A 15917-nucleotide genomic window follows, 5' to 3' on the forward strand; every position below is an offset into this window, starting at 1 on the left:
GTAGCTTGGCAACTGAGCCACTCTTATGTTTAATTGAGGATCTATTTAATTGTTATATTTAATTCAGCCAGGGAAGACACCCTGTGCTCAGCTGTTTAACACTCCCTGAACAGGAGTAGTCCTTTCCTCTTTTCTGCTTCCAGAGCAGTCCTGTTTCCAAACTGCCAGCCCAGGGCTGTGAGTCTCAGCCAGACTCACAGAGCTGAGACCTGAGAGGGAGCCTGGGCCAGACCTCTGCCAGGATATGGGAGCTGGGGCGTGGGCTTGGGATTACCCCTCCTGAAGGTGTGTGAATTCCTGGCTGTGAAATGTTCTTCTGTTCAGCTGGGAAATCCCTGTGCCTCACCCAGATAATGTGGCAGTATGGGGTCCCTAAATGCTGGTCTCAAATGCAGCACTCACCATCCTCATCATTAGCAGCAAAAAGTTCTGAAGTGGGTAGGACTTCATGATTTCCACATTGAGACTCAGAACAAGATGTAACAGCTGTAGTTAAAATTACCCCATCTCTGCTACCTCCTACCACCCAAGGGAAAGTTATTTATAACTCCAGGTTGCCCAAGGGATGCTGCATAGTGGGATCTGTTGCATCATCACCAAGGGTCTTTGCTTGGCAAGAGATTTGGGGGGAGAGAGCCCTTCCTCCAGCCAGCTGGGATCAGACTGGAGCCCAGGGGTGTGCATTCATGCAACTGACTCCTCCAGGCTCCCCAGATCCTCCTGAGGGAGCAGAAGCTCTCCCACTGAGGCAGCTCTGGGGTGCAGAGGAGCAGGTGCCCAGCCAAGTCCTCTTGCTATGCCTTTGTACTTTTCAGTCTTCAAATAAACTTGGGCTGAAGCTATTCCAGGAGCCACAGTGACACCACGCAGGCAAGACCTAGAGTGCACCGAGTCGAAAGGACAGTCATGCAAAACCAGAGGGGATTAGCTTTTAATGCGCTTCTCAGGGCAAACCCTGAAATCGTGGGATTGCCAAGATCCCAGCACAAAAGCTAACCAGCTTTCTGCCCTCCTGACCACAAATCCACCACCAAACTCTCCCGGTGTCAGGACAACTCACACGGAAGCATTGGAGCAGCTGTTCATGCACAGGAGTGCCCGAGCCATCGCCTCCCCTTTGTGCCCTGTGCCTCCCTGCCAGGCAGCAGCACTGTCACAGCTCCCTGGGGCACCTCATGCGAGAGCTCAGCAGCCTCCAGAAGAGATGCCATAGAGACATGAGCACAGTTATCCCTGCTCAGCTTTATCTTTCCAACTGGGAATGAACACAGCATGGTTCAACGCCTGCCTGTGTTTGTTCTCAGGGGTCTCTGAGCTAAACTGAGATAACTTGGCCATGCACCTGATTTTCTCCATGTCTGACTTCATTGATGTCCGCACTAAAACCCAGCAGTAAAACTGGGAGCTAGTATCCCAGGTGGAACTACAGGATTTTTTGTGTTACTTAGCATCTTGGGGCTACATTTTTAGACTACAAGAACTTTCCTTGTAAAGACTTTTCTCTCTCTGCTGTGTCATCTGCAGCAGACATTGCTATCCAGGTGTTTTTCTCTGCCTTGCAAGTCATTCCTTGTGCCTGCTGGGTCTCTTGTGGCTCATACTCTTAGGTTTTGTCCTGGAGAAAAGTCACGTATTGGAAAACAAGGCAATACGCCCTGTACCACAAGATGCAGCTACCACTGCTGGGACTCAGGAGAAAACCAAGAATGTTGGAAACCAGCAAGTCTCTCCCAGGGTTTGATTTGGGATCTGTCAGTGAGCTGTCGTGCCTGCTCTGCTGAATCACTGCCACAACCCTCCCCTCTTCAGAGCTCAGTTTCCCTTCCTGATCCCTTCGGAATAATCCATAATAATCCTTTGTAATCTGCAAGAGTCTGCTACAAATGCAGGTTTAAGAGCTGTGAATATGCAGAGTCCAGAGGTTAGGCATATCTGTCACGAGAAGCAGGATACATCTGACACTCCTGTAGGACTCTTGCACTATCCAGCAGGGACATGGAACATCCAAGACTGCAAATGAGTCTCTGAATGTCATGTGTGTGTGTAACAAGCATGAACCTACCATTACAGAATATGAGCTTTCACCCTAGATATTTAAAAAACAAAGAGAAGGAGCCTCTGAATGTTGTTACCATTCATGTATACATTTATTAAGCCAAAGGAGTTTGATCATGTCACGGTATGTTACTAGAGCACGTGAGATCTTTTAACTTCACAAACAATGGTTATTTTAGTGACTTTTTATTTTTGCCTTTTGAGCTTAAAAAAATTTCCTCTTTCTGCACTCCCCATGAAAGGCTCTTTTATGATTTTTTTCTTTTCTTTCTAAAAGTACAAAACAATGTTTCTCAGACATGTAAACAACCATCATGGAAATGAAACTACTCCTAAAGATCACTTTATTGTTATGGACGTTCTGATAGATTTATGACATGTTGGATGTATTTCAGCTCAGTGACTCCTTCAATGGAAGTTATAGCTGTTATCATCACCTGCACTGCAGTAATGCCTAGAGGCCCTGGTCAGGTTAAGCCCCTTCTGTGCAAGGTGCTGTACAAATACTTGGGTGTAAGTCTGAGGTCCCTGCTAAAGGGCATTCACTGATGTGACTATAACCCTCTCTGCTTCCCTCTGCTCCGCAGTGATACTCACAAATTACAGGAGCTTGAGTCAAACTTTTTTCCAAACTAAGTCTGGAGTTGATGTTCAGTTACAGTTGAGGAGAAATGTTACTACAGGTCAATCCTGACACCTGCAGTCCTGTGCGTAAAGCTGCTCACACTCATGGGAATGCTCATATGGGTAAGAAACTCCTGTGGGAAAGGTCTGCAGGGCTGAATCCCTGGATCACTGAACTCCTTTGCAAGAAAGCATGCAAGAAAAGCAGACTGGTTCCTTTTCTCTAATGCTTCATCAGTATAGCTCTAAGAGAGAAAGGGACAGGGTCAGTTGCTCAGTTTCAGCACCTTGAGCATTTTGAGTTCTGATACCCAAATTAAAGAAGTCTCTGCTCTGCCTTGGGCTACTGTGACCAGGCCTGGAAAAGCCAGTTGGACATTCTTTGTCCTGAGGAAGCGGTGGTTTGCCATTACAGCATGGAGGGACTCTGTTTTATGGTGTGAAGGCTGCATCTTAGGCAGGAATTGTGAAGATTGTGTTCGGCCATCAGCTGAAATTATTCTGAAAACACTTCAGAGCAATTACAGTTTAAATAATGATTAAAACTTCATATTTGAGGTTGAAAAAAAAAAGAAAGGATTACATGAAATAAATAGCAAAGAATCAATGTCCCTGCACAAACATAACATATTCCTGCCTATGATGCATCCCTTGCAAATTACTGCCCTTTAGGTTATGTCAGATATTTAAATGAACCCTTTAGAGCTAAAATACAGTACTCTGAAATGAGGTTAGAAAATTTTCAAAAGGACTAATGGGAAGTGTGTACAAAGCTCTCTTTAAAACAAGTTTCCCACCTGGGCAGCCTAAGTGTGAGGCCTCAGTAGACGTAGAGCCGATCTGCGATGGCCGCGGGCATGTGCGTCATGATCTGCATGCGCAGCCACCAGTAGTAATCCATGGGGTGGTAGCGGGTGTAGGGGGCGGTGGCGGTGAGCGCGTGGGCCACGCTCTCGATGACGGGCGAGGTGTCCTTCGAGCCGCTGTTGCAGTACGTCTCCATCTTGCTGACCTGCTCGTCGAAGTACTTCCTGCCATAGTCCTTGCGCACGATCTCCGGCAGCTCGTCCCACATTTTGTCGGCGATGGCTTTGATGCGCTCGGGGCTGTAGAGGTTGGTGCCAGCGATGAAGTTTCCTGGCTCCACAATGCTGACCATCACTCCCTGGGGCTGCATCTCGTACCGCAGGCAGTCGGAGAAGGCTTCCACGCCAAACTTGGTGATGCAGTAGGGTGACCGGGCAGGGCTGCCCATCCGACCCATCATGCTACTGATGTTCACCACACGACCTAGGCAGAGGCCAGGCAGAGCACAGCTGATGGGACCTGATCCAGAGCCGATACCTGGCACACACCACCCAGCAGATTCCTGAACACGCATCCACCCGCCCACTGCACAGGCCTGAGGGCTCCTGGCAGACCTGCCCAGGGCTCTACCTGAGCCCTGCTGTCCTATGCGATGGCCTTCAGGCAGGAAAACAAGCTCATTGCTTCTGCTCCTTGGCTCATTATAGCTGAGCTAACAGGCACATGGTGACACACAATGCTCAGTGCTATGGGGATCACAGAAGAGGCTGGAGAGAGCATGCATGATGGGAAACAGGATTGCTCAGCATCACTTTGGACTGAGCCCAGACAGGAGGAAACAGGAGCCAGGAAAGCCTCTGGCACCAAAACTGAGCTTGTTAACTTGCAAATCAAAGGCACAAAATCCAGAAGCCCAATGGTGGCTCATCACATCTGCTTCTTAGAAGGGAAAGGATTGCTCCTGCACCACAAACAGGCAGAGCAGTCTAAGTCCACTGCACCCTTTTCTGTGTGACAGCTGGATCATGGCTCCAGACAGAGCTGGGACCTTTCTCCTCTCCAGAAGCTATCCAATTTGGCTGGGGGGAATGCTGGTAGGAGGCTGTGGATGCTGCAGTCTGAGCAGAGGTTGCAGTTCTCTGCACTTTCTATCACTGCTCATTGCTAAGTTGTGTTAGAAAGAGAAACTTTGAGCACAGATGTGGATACCCTTCCACGGTGCTTGGGCCACATGTGCAGCACAGGACAACATTGTTAGTGCCTGTGGATGCCTCAAGAGCAAAAAATATTCTCATTTAGTCGGGTGGCTGGCCACAGTACAGAAAAGCTTTTGCCCCTTTATGCTGAGACCCATGCAAGCTCCAGCTCTGCGTGCCTTTGTACACAAACCTCACCTCTCCTACACTACAGGCTCCCAAGTGACCTTCTGGCCTCTAACACAGCACGTGGCAGGACGAGGGACCTGCCACAGGGAGAGCCAGTCAGGAGGAGATTACTCACCCTTTGACCTCCGGATGAGCGGCAGGAAAGCTTTGGTGGTTCGCACAGTCCCCCACAGGTTCACCTCAGCCACCTCCATGTAGGTGTCCATGCTAGTGAACTCGACTTCCCCGAACGTGGAGATCCCAGCATTGTTAACCAGCCCCCAGAGCCCTACAAGACAAAATCAAGCACTTCCCTGAGACTAGTGAGAGCAGCTTGGTAAAAGCCTTGCTAACACATAATTGAACCACACAGCAGAGCTTTTCATCATGACTTGTAATGATGGAAGCCAGATAGGAGAGAGTCCAGAGCAAACTTCAGTCTCCTGAGCAAATACAACCACAATTGGGATCTGCCTGTACCACCCAACACTGCAGCTACAAAGTGCTGTGAATAAAGCTTCCTGGGAAGTTCTGAGCCAGCAAACACAGAACTTCAGCCCTGCCTAAGCAGTTTTCCTTGCCACTCTCTTTTTATCCATCGTGATTTCTTAAAAGAAACAAAATATAATCTCTAAATGCAAATAATAAGAATAGGAATGACCTTGTAAGAAACAGAAGAGCAATTCTTTCAAAGTAAAATTCCTTCTGTCACCATAAGAACCAGAATGTCTGGAGTGCTGGGAAGGAGGATATAGGCATGGGTGGGCATGTATGTCATGGCCTCTCCCTTTCATTCTGCTGCAACCAAGATGGCAAAAACTGAAGCTACCTACTTACTTGGCAATGAAAAGAAAGACCAAAAAGGAATTTGGAACAAAATGAACTCACTTCATGTAATATTCTAATTGTATGGGAAACAAACTTCATCCTGGCCCATGCTTGAGCATACAGGGCTGGAAAACTTAATTTATATAGAAGATCCATATATAAAAATTAAATATAAAGAAAAAAAAGACACAGGTTTATGCAAAATCCAAAATAAAACATTACTGTTTTACTTTTAAACAGCCTTGTGCTGAATGTGGATGTTCTTTAGGGCAAAATTCTTCTTCACCAAAGGGTGGGAAGGTTTCAGAAATGTCTGAGCAACAGGGATTTTCACAGTACCAGAGTAGATTTTGCTGTCATCACCTCAGCAGAATGAAGTAGGCTGGCTAAGAGAGTCAGTTAGAGATACCCCCTGAACTGTGAAAGCTGCAATAAATGACAGTATCTGCAATAGCATTAATGACACTCAGCAGGCTTCGTGGAAAATCCTTTGGAAAACCTCCATTTCCTTTGCCTTTTGAAAGTATGGGGGAGACATTTCCATTGTTAATCCCCAGTCTTTGAGCACTGGGCAGGTTTCAGGACATAAAGGGACTCACAATAAACTTCAGTTCACAGGAACAAAGCACTAATCCCAGAGCCTTGAACACCACTCTGGTTTCTTCTAATGTCCATACAGGAGCTAGTGGAGAACAAAGCAGTTCCCTTTGTGGATGCTGTCTGAAGTGGGGAAGCTGCTTTCTGATATGGCACAATACTCAAACAGATCATTTGCTCTGCACTGCTGCTCCTCAAAGATTTGTGCCCTTCAATCCTGTGCTCCACTTTTGAAATATGTCCTGACAATGCTCTCAGAGCCCAACCAAGGGAGGTCCTGCCAGCTCCATGACCCCAGAGCTCACTGCAGGCACCCACCTTTCTCTGGGTCCTCCAGGCTGCTGTTCACGTGCTCCACTGCTCGGTCCACTTCTTTGCTGTCACAGACGTTGAGCTGAACGGTTCTCATTCGATCACTCTTCATGTCATCCAGCTCCTTGGAGCCACCCTCTCCCTTGTCCTAGAGGGGAAGAAAGTGCTGGTTTGAATCTGGCCAAAGAGCCCGTGCAGAATCTCAAATGCATAGCAACCATCGAATCAAGCAAAGGAGTGCACAGGGCAGTCACAGAACAATCAGGACAGTCCTGCAGCTCTAAGAGGAAGGGGAGCAGACTAGGCTGCTCCTGCAGAACACCATTCCTCACACATCTCCATCTGACCATGAGCCCTGCACCAACTCAGCTGGTACAAACTGCTTTGATCGCCAGGAAAGCAGACAGAGCTGGATCTGCCCCAACAAGGCACCCAACAAGCTCCCCCTGTCCAGCACAAACTCCTGAGGTCAAGCTATGCCCCAATGCCACAGCAGTGGGAATGTGGTGCTGTCCTCACCTTGGCTTGACATGGGGCACAGCAACTCCTTTGGCAGGGGCATGTTATAAAGTAGGCAGTGAGTGGCTGCACACGTACACTGCATGTGCTTCTGTCAGCTCCCCACTGCTCCTCCCTTCAGCTATCTGCCCTCAAACCTAACTACTGCCCCTAGTGCTCCTACAGAGTCCAACTGAGTGCCTAGCCAGCCTGCCTGCTAGCAATTCCCACCAGCATCTTTTCCAGCTTCTTGCTCTCGTCTCTGTCTACCCACATGAGCTTTTTCTCTGTCCCATTTCCCATCTCCAGTCCCTTTCTTCCTCATCTCAGAACAAGTTTCCCCCAGCATACACATATTCCCTCACAGCCTAGTGAATTAACTGCTGCCAGCCCCTGAGATACTTTCGTATGGGTCAGACACTGCTGGCAACAAGGCTGCCATGCCCAGAGCTCATCCCTGCACAGTGGTGAAGTCTGGCTGTGGTGCTTCCAGGACACAGACATGGGATATTGACTTTGGCACTGTCCCTGAATGGTTATAAGCTAATGAACTGTGCTGGCCACTCCAGAGTACTTCTGTAGAGGATGGTGAGGTCTAGCTCTGAAAGGAAGTTTTTGGGAACATCCCTGTCTTTACTGTAAGAAACTCCCTTTTCTCCCTCAACATCATCCCTCACTAGAAGTCTTTTACTCCCTATTAGCAGGCTACACATGGAGCATGTTCCACAGGATCATTTTACAGCTGCTCAGCTCTTCTTCCCCCACCGTTCAGCCCCCCAGGAAGCCATACTTGCTGTGTCAGCATTGGCAGGCAAGCATCAGAGTGCTATTCACTCCTGACAGATAAGAGTTTTTGGATAGCTAGCTTTTTTTTTTTCCTCTGGCCTGCAACAGGCCAGTTCTTCAAAGCAGGCCTGTTTCCCAAGTGCTGAATGACATTAGATTGCTGGAAACACCTCCAGCCACAGGTACTCCCTGTCAGAGATGCCAGTGAGTAGCTGTCAATGAGATGGTGCTCATCTGCAGTCTGAACCCAGGCTGTCCATCTGCCCCCAAGCAAAAGTTCTCTTCAAACACCTACTTTAGATACCACGTGAGGGCAGCCACACATCCCCATCTCTGTGCCACCTGTCTTCCAAAAATCCTCCTCCTGGCTCCTCTCACTCCTGGGCTTATCCACTGTGCTTCCAGACAGTTCATAATTTAACTACGTGACATCCCCTCTGTATTCTCCTCCACCCTTCCTTATTCCACTGCAGACTGTTAATAATATCAGTTAGTCTTTGTCCTACTGCCCTCTCTTCCTATGCAAACATACTGCCTACAAAAAGGAGTGGTTGAAAGTCCCATGCAAGTTTAGTGGCAGTGTTAGAGTGACTGAGAAGAGAGTTTCGTGCTAAGTTTGCTGCTCACTCCAAAGCACTGTGGTGCCAAAGCCAGTCTATATGGCAAAGCATCGGAAAACATACAAGTGGCACATGTGGGAATGCCAACAAGGAATCAGCAAGTGCGAGCATGCAGTCCCTGGAAAATGGCAGATATGGCTAAATGGAAGAAGGGATATGAGGCCAACGTCCCTGATTCCAGTTCTGTGAGGTGCTACAAAATCCCTGGGCCACACCACCCTCCAAGGCCTCACAAGCTCTGCTGGGACCTCCATAGCATCTTCTTCCTCCTCCCTTACAGGGTTGGCTCAGCAAGCCAACATCCCTCCTGCCCTCCCACCTACACACAGCGGCGTGCTTGGACAGGGACTCCTGGGGCTGGGATCCTGGCCAAAGAGTTGGGCTCTGGGCATTAACCCAGGCCCACAAGGCCATTCCCTTCGCTCATCAGAAAGGGCAGACGAGAGGTATTTAGGTCACGCACCTAGTGACTGTGCCATGGTCTCCTGGCACGGGATGCAGCCTGTCCCACAAGCCCTGGGCCCATATGCAGCAGTGAAAGGACCTTCTCATGCTACACCATGATACCAGTACATCTCTGCTGTCAGCCCCAGGGCACACTGACCCCATGGCAAGAGAACCCAGTTCTTGCATACTGAAAAAGAACACCTCTGCCTCATCTTTCTCTTTCCATGGTCGCTCTCTGGGGCTTATGGACTTCAGATTGTATCTTTATCAGTGTGTCCTTGAAGTGGTGTGTAACACCCTGCTGAGCCCTGCTTGCCCAGAGAACCTCTGCCTTCTCATTCCCCTGCAAGCTGCAATAGGCCTGAGCACACAAAGCAAAGCAAACAGGGGCTCCACCACACTCCTGACAGCCGAGACAAACACCACATATGCCCACTGGTAACAGATACTGATGGAAAAATACCTTCTTCATCTTGTGTCAGCTGGCTTCTCCACATACTAACCAAAGAGGAAAAAACAAGACAGCTGCAGCGTGAGCGGTCACTGGATCCAGTCTACCACTGTCTTTTGGCAATGCAGCATCAACACAACTCTCACGAGTACCTTTGCCACTGAAAATGTTAGGAAGTAATTGTGTGTGAAATAGCACACTGTTAGCACAGATCCATCCTTGGGGTCCCCTCAGACATGACTCTGAACTACTTGCTCATGTTTCCTTCAGTAATATTACAGTCAGGTGCTCAGGATCTGGCCACTCCAAGAAACCTTTCCTGATGAAAAGTCAGCACTGCAAATATTTTAAATCTGCAATGAGATTGCAGATAACCTGCAGAACCCTGCAAGCCCTGAGGACACAATGGCTCCCCGAGCTGTAGTATGCTTCTGATGTGCAGGTGTGCTGTGAAAAACAAACCCAGGAAAGCAACACTGAAGTTTCATAGTCATTTCCTCTATCTCAGGGCTAGGTCAAATATAACCAAGCTTAGGACGATGCTTATTTCTACCTCTGCTTCCACGTAGTGTCTAAATCCATAAAAGGCTTTTTCTGGTGCTAAAATCAGCATCAGCAATAATTACACTTGGATCAGAATTCTGCTTATGGTTTTGCTGTGAAACTTGTGGCAACAATGAGAAATCAGCTCAGTCTCCTGGAGTTGTTTTCATTCTACAGAAAGTATATGGCCTGAACACAAACAAGAGGCCAAGCAGCTAACTAAGAAGCTTTGCCATTTTACAGCATTTTTCTGATGACAGCTGCTGTTACCAGTCTTGCCATGGACATAGATTTTGGAACATGGGATGTGAGTCCAGCTAAAGAAGCAATTTAATGTAATTACACAGTGATACTGCAAAGCTTTCTGCTGATTTTTTTTTGTGAGGAAGTAAATATTGAACCAAGCTTAAAAGGGATGCTGCTGCATGTCAATTTATGCTAAAATTGTCAGAGGCCAAGATTTTCCACTACATGCATTCAGTAGAACAAGTACTGAAGACAGCAAAATGGAAGGGAGGTTTAAGTGACAGTTAGATATACCCACTGAAAATTGGGTCTTTCTAGCAGCTCAGACAGAGGAAGTGAAACCCAGAAGTAACTATGCACCCCTGACATTTTTGGCTCCTGTCAACATAGAAGTAGGCTGTTATTCCACATGGTGGTCTTTAAGTCTGCAATGTTCTTATATTCTCTAGTGTTGATCCTCAGTCATGAAAGCTGAGTAGAAACAGCTCCAGGCTGGGGACAGAGTGGCTGGAGAGCAGCCAGGTAGAAAAGGACCTGGGAGTTTGGATAGACAGGAAACTGAACATGAGCCAGCAGTGTGCTCAGGTGGCCAAGAAGGCCAGTGGCATCCTGGCCTAGATCAGGAACAGCGTGGTCAGCAGGACCAGGGAGGTGATTCTGCCCATGGACTTGGCACTGGTAAGGCCACAGCTTGAGCACTGTGTCCAGTTTTGTGCCACTCAGGTCAGGAGGGATATTGAGGTGCTGGAGCAGGTCCAGAGAAGAGCAACGAGGGGAGGTTTAGGTTGGCTATTAGGAAGAGATTTTTTACAGAGAGAGTTATCAGACATTAGAATGTGCTGTCCAGGGAGGTGGTGGATTCACCATCCATGGAGGTTTTCAAGCTGAGACTGGATGTGGCACTTAGTGCCATAGTCTAATAACCACGGTAGGGTTGGACTCGATGATCTTTGAGGTCTTTTTCAACCCGGTTGATTCTATGATTCTATCAAAAAAGTAATCATCCACTCTCACTCCTGACCCCTTCTGAAAGGCAGCAGTTTATACCGAGTGTCTTGTTCTGCTGTGACGCCTGCAGAGGGAGCCCAGGTTAACAAATAAATCCCCGACCCAACTCTCACACACCACATGGCACCGAGCTAACAACACAAACATTTCTGAGAAAAAATGCAGCAGAAATAAACTAATAATTTAAAGCAAAACTTAGTAATAATGGAAAAGTTTATAATAGGAAGAGTACTGATAACATGAAATAACACCTGGCAAATTCTCTTTAAATGATATCACTATTCAAGATACATTTATAGTGATGAGTAAGCTAAAAGATTAGATCAAAATAACTGACCCACCCCAGAACATCCTGAAGAGTAAATCTGTTTCTGTTGGGAAATGGCCATGCATGTGAAGTGCTTCATAAGGAGAGAGAGGCTAAAGCTCTGTCCTTTTCTCCATGATCAGGCATCTCTGACTGTCACAAAGAGCACTCCAGGCTACATCGCTAAGCTGTTTGTGGCCTGATTCTGCTCTCATTTGCACTAGTGGGCCTCTTATCACCTTCACAAGGATTTCAGGAGACCCTCAGTACACACCAAGGCATGGCTGTACCCACGAATATAGAAAAATATGCTCATACCACATGCCATAGAATCACTGGTGGCTTGGTGTACGTCACAATTAATCACAGTAAAACCTGCGTAAATATGTACGGCCTGAGATTGGGGCCAAAGGTCCAGACTCAACCTGACCCCAAAATTTGCTTATGGATAAGCCTATAAAATTAGATTTGGAGTTTCAGTTCATCACACATGGAACAGACCACAGTGTTGTGGCTTAAATAAGAACCTACCTAGATACTGTTCAGTCCTGGTTTTGATCTAGACCCAGTTATGCTCTATGAAATTCAAGCACCTGCGTCTTTCCCTTTCAGCTACCAACCACCCTCCCTCTCCTGAGCAGAAAGCTGTGCAGAGTGGTGAGGGAGACTGGATTTGCCACATGTCTGTGCACATGCCACAGGTGAAGAACACAGGTATTGTTTCCCCTACCTTTTGCAGGCAGCCAGCATAAACAATGAAACCTTTGCTATGCAGGTGCTTGGCCAAGGCAAATCCAAATCCTGAGTCACAGCCTGTTATAAGCACAGCTCTGCTGCCAATCTGCAAAACAAAACAGAACAAAATGCACTGGAATTGAGTATTTGAAATCAGTGATTTGCAGTGCACACAACAAATCATGTCCTTGGCCAGGAGCAGTCTGTTTCAGGAATGTTCTCTATACTCGTTGCCAGCTACTGCCACCCAGTGCCTCCTGAAGACAAGAAACAAAGGTTTCCTACCGAGTTCACTCCAGTGAGGCAGGATCACTGTCCTCCCAATACAAAGAGGAGTTTGGCACCTCTGGCAAGAGGCTCCCAGGGCAAACAGACCAAGCAAACCACCATTCTCTGGCAGTTCACACCCATCTTAAAATCTGAAAGTATACCAAACAGTTCCCAAGGCAGATTTCCCCTTCACCAGTAACTGCTCCTGTATGTTTAAGGCAGGAGTCCACTCTCCTGTTCCATGCAGCCCCATAAGGCATGGAAAAGACAGTTTGACTGAAGAAAGGGTACGGGTTAATCTTACTGACTGCTCACTCATATTTCTCTCTAGCACATAAATCCTCTAGCGCTGGGTTTCAAAAGCAAACCAGAATCAAGTGAAGTTAGTATTTGAAATTAAGACCAGTTGGTCATCAATCTTTTTGTTTGGTTGGGGTTTTTTTTTGTCTTCTTATTTTTCCAGCTTACAATTTAAATAGAAGTATACTTCCTTCCTTCTCCAAACTCTGCTAACCTCAAGAGAGGCAGCAGTTAAGTGACATGCTAAAAACTGCATGGTGTATCAGATATTCCAACACCAACAATCAAACACCAGCAAGATGCTGCTGTGGGTGGGATTAGGTAACAGTTACCTGCAATTCATTCCAACTCATCTCTTTTTACAAACCATAAATTTATCTTTCCCCAGCATACACAAGGACTAATCAGGGTCACACTGGAACCCCAGCAGTGATGCAAATATCATATCTGAGTTCCTCTGAGACTGTGTACTGGAGTTATGGAGCAAGCTGTGTATGCTCTAGCACTGCTACAGTGCTGAGTTCTATGTCACAAGACAAGCAAGAGGGCAAAACACTCCCATTCCTTTTGCCTGGCACTGTTCCTGGCAAGTCAGCACCTTCAAGTAGAGGGCTGTAAAAGAGGGCCACTCTCCAGATCAAGTGGTGAGGACACACTGATTTATTTACACCTCCTTTAAACAACCATGCTCCAGAAAGAATGCTTTATTAAGAATTCGCCACGCAAATTCCCTCCACTCTAAGGTGGAAGATTCATGTGCTGAGTGAGTTCCAAAAAAAGAAAAAACCCACTAGTGTGATTGTTTGTTTCCATCCTTAGCAGCATGTACCGTGCTACGTCAATGGAAGCTCTGTGCTAGGAAAGAATGTGGAGTATGTTGGAGAGGTCCAGCTTGGAGCCTTTCTGTCAAATCGGAAAGACCAATTTGGTCCCCAGGATTCAGGGACTTTAGAACCCCAGCTCAGCAGAACTAGTTCCTTGAAGCCACAGTCACACTCACCTGATCAACTTCACTTGTGTAAGAGCGGCTGCCACAGGGGGACGAGAGAGGGAAGGAAAATCTTTGCACAGGCCTGGTAAAAAAAAAACAAAACAACAGAATAATCAGGTGTGGAATATCTTGTCCTTACCCTGCTGCTGGAACATGCACATGGAAAAGAATGTAGTGTTAACTATACACATGATGTAGACTGTCATTTGAGAAGACAGAATCCAGTCTACAGTTCTCCTGAGTCTAAGCCTGTGTGTTTCCTACAGTATGAAACACTTGCTTCTCCAAAGACCTTGATGCTATTTCCAGCTGTAGAAGCTGCCTGGGTATTACGAAGAATTCTAAAATAGCTCCTGGTCTGGAGGCACAGAGCTGCTTCCACCCACAAAATGGGCAGCACATTGTTTTCACTTCCAACAGCAACAACACTCTCACTTGAGAGTTGCACAGAGTTGGGGTATGGGAAGTTATTCATTTGTCTGATGAAAGTATTCTGCTGTGGCATTGTATCCGATACCCAGCCTGAGGATGAATTTGCCTGGATCTCTCTCACAGCTTTTACACACTGCTCCATCCTTCTGTCACCCTGGATGACACTTCTTTCTCTGCAGTATGTACCCATTAGATACTCTAAGATTTTATATTCCCTCCTTACAAATGTTTAAGCTAAGAGAGACTTGTCTTTGAGTAACACCTGCTATACAGTTCTGAAGCTCCTCCAATAGTATGTCTAAAGTAAAACATGTTCACAAAGACAGACCAGAGCAAAGCAGCAATGCCTTCCAGGGAGTGAGGTTCTATCTAGAACAGCTCTGCTACCAATAGCATCACCCTGTCTTAGGTCTTGCCATCATTCATCAAAACTGGGCCTAGACAATAGACCAGGGTGACCCCAAGCTCTGTCCTTGGTCTTGCCTCATCAAAACTGGGCCTAGACAACCGACCAGGGTGACCCCAAGCTCTGTCCTTGCCAGCTACCTCCCTGGACATTGGCATACCAGAGTCTTCTAGGCTTGCTGTACTTCATCTACTCTCTGGCTCCTCTAACAGCATCTATGCTTCAGCAGAGCTTAACCTCCAGGCTGCTTTTTTGTCTTTGAAGTGAATTTGCATAACTCATCAAAACTGGGCCTAGACAACCGACCAGGGTGACCCCAAGCTCTGTCCTTGCCAGCTACCTCCCTGGACATTGGCATACCAGAGTCTTCTAGGCTTGCTGTACTTCATCTACTCTCTGGCTCCTCTAACAGCATCTATGCTTCAGCAGAGCTTAACCTCCAGGCTGCTTTTTTGTCTTTGAAGTGAATTTGCATAATCATTCACAATTATCTCCAGCTCAGAACCACAGTCACTCCTAGGGTGACCTGTGCTACACTGCACAGCAGCCTGCACACACTCAGCCTCTGAGCCACATCTTGGGGAAACAAGGCTAGAAAAAGGATCTGTGAAGGCAGAAGCTTTGAACCAGATGGGAAAGGAGCTGGTTTATATTCATGCAATGGTGTACACTCACCTTCCAGCAACAGTTTAGCTCTTTTTCTAACTTACAGTGTCACAAGCCAAATCAGCTCTTGAAATAGCTACAGCCAATTTAATTGCTGCAAAGGTCATTCCCCAGGCAAAGTGTGTGTGAACATCACTGACCTGCAAACCTGGAACTTTTACCTCAACAATAAATTTCCTGGTGTGTCTCAAAATGCCCAGAAATGTTAATAAAATTTCTTTTAGCTGCATGAATTTGATATTTTTCAGTGTCATGTCTGGTCCTGTTATTTCAGTGCAGAGCACTGATTTGCTGCACTCCATTCACAATAACCTGTATAGAGTGACTACTTGACATTCTTCCTACCTCGACCTGAAGGCAAGGGCAAAAAATAGATCCTGGCTGCTGATCAGCAAAAATAGATCCGGGCGGCTGATCAGCGGGAAAGGATGGTAAAAAACCAGCCACAAAGTGATGTTAGCCCCCACAGAGTACACTAATGTATGAGGAGCCATTTTTGCCATTCTGCATCACTGAACTGGCCACAACTGGAACTTCTAGAATACATAGATGGTCCTTAAATTGAATCTATGCTTGTAACTATGCTGTAAATTCTTTCCTGGAGTCAATAAAACCCTAATTCAT

The 15917-nt window shown here is 46.9% G+C and overlaps 1 protein-coding gene across 1 annotated transcript in view; it reads right to left on the reverse strand.

Moving 5' to 3' along the window:
• Positions 1-2760: 2760 nt before the first annotated feature.
• Positions 2761-15917, reverse strand: part of BDH1 (3-hydroxybutyrate dehydrogenase, type 1) — a 14243-nt gene continuing 1086 nt past the window's right edge. Inside the window, exons 2-6 of the mRNA XM_009082169.1 lie at positions 13799-13871; positions 12224-12334; positions 6594-6735; positions 4987-5139; positions 2761-3969 (exon numbers count right to left, since the gene is read on the reverse strand). Of these exons, the coding sequence (XP_009080417.1) occupies positions 3500-3969; positions 4987-5139; positions 6594-6735; positions 12224-12334; positions 13799-13871 (949 nt within the window). The 3' untranslated portion in view covers positions 2761-3499. The remainder of the gene's footprint in view (positions 3970-4986; positions 5140-6593; positions 6736-12223; positions 12335-13798; positions 13872-15917) is intronic.

The sequence above is a fragment of the Acanthisitta chloris genome, unplaced genomic scaffold (genome assembly GCF_000695815.1).
Source record: "Acanthisitta chloris isolate BGI_N310 unplaced genomic scaffold, ASM69581v1 scaffold25689, whole genome shotgun sequence".
NCBI lineage: Eukaryota > Metazoa > Chordata > Aves > Passeriformes > Acanthisittidae > Acanthisitta > Acanthisitta chloris.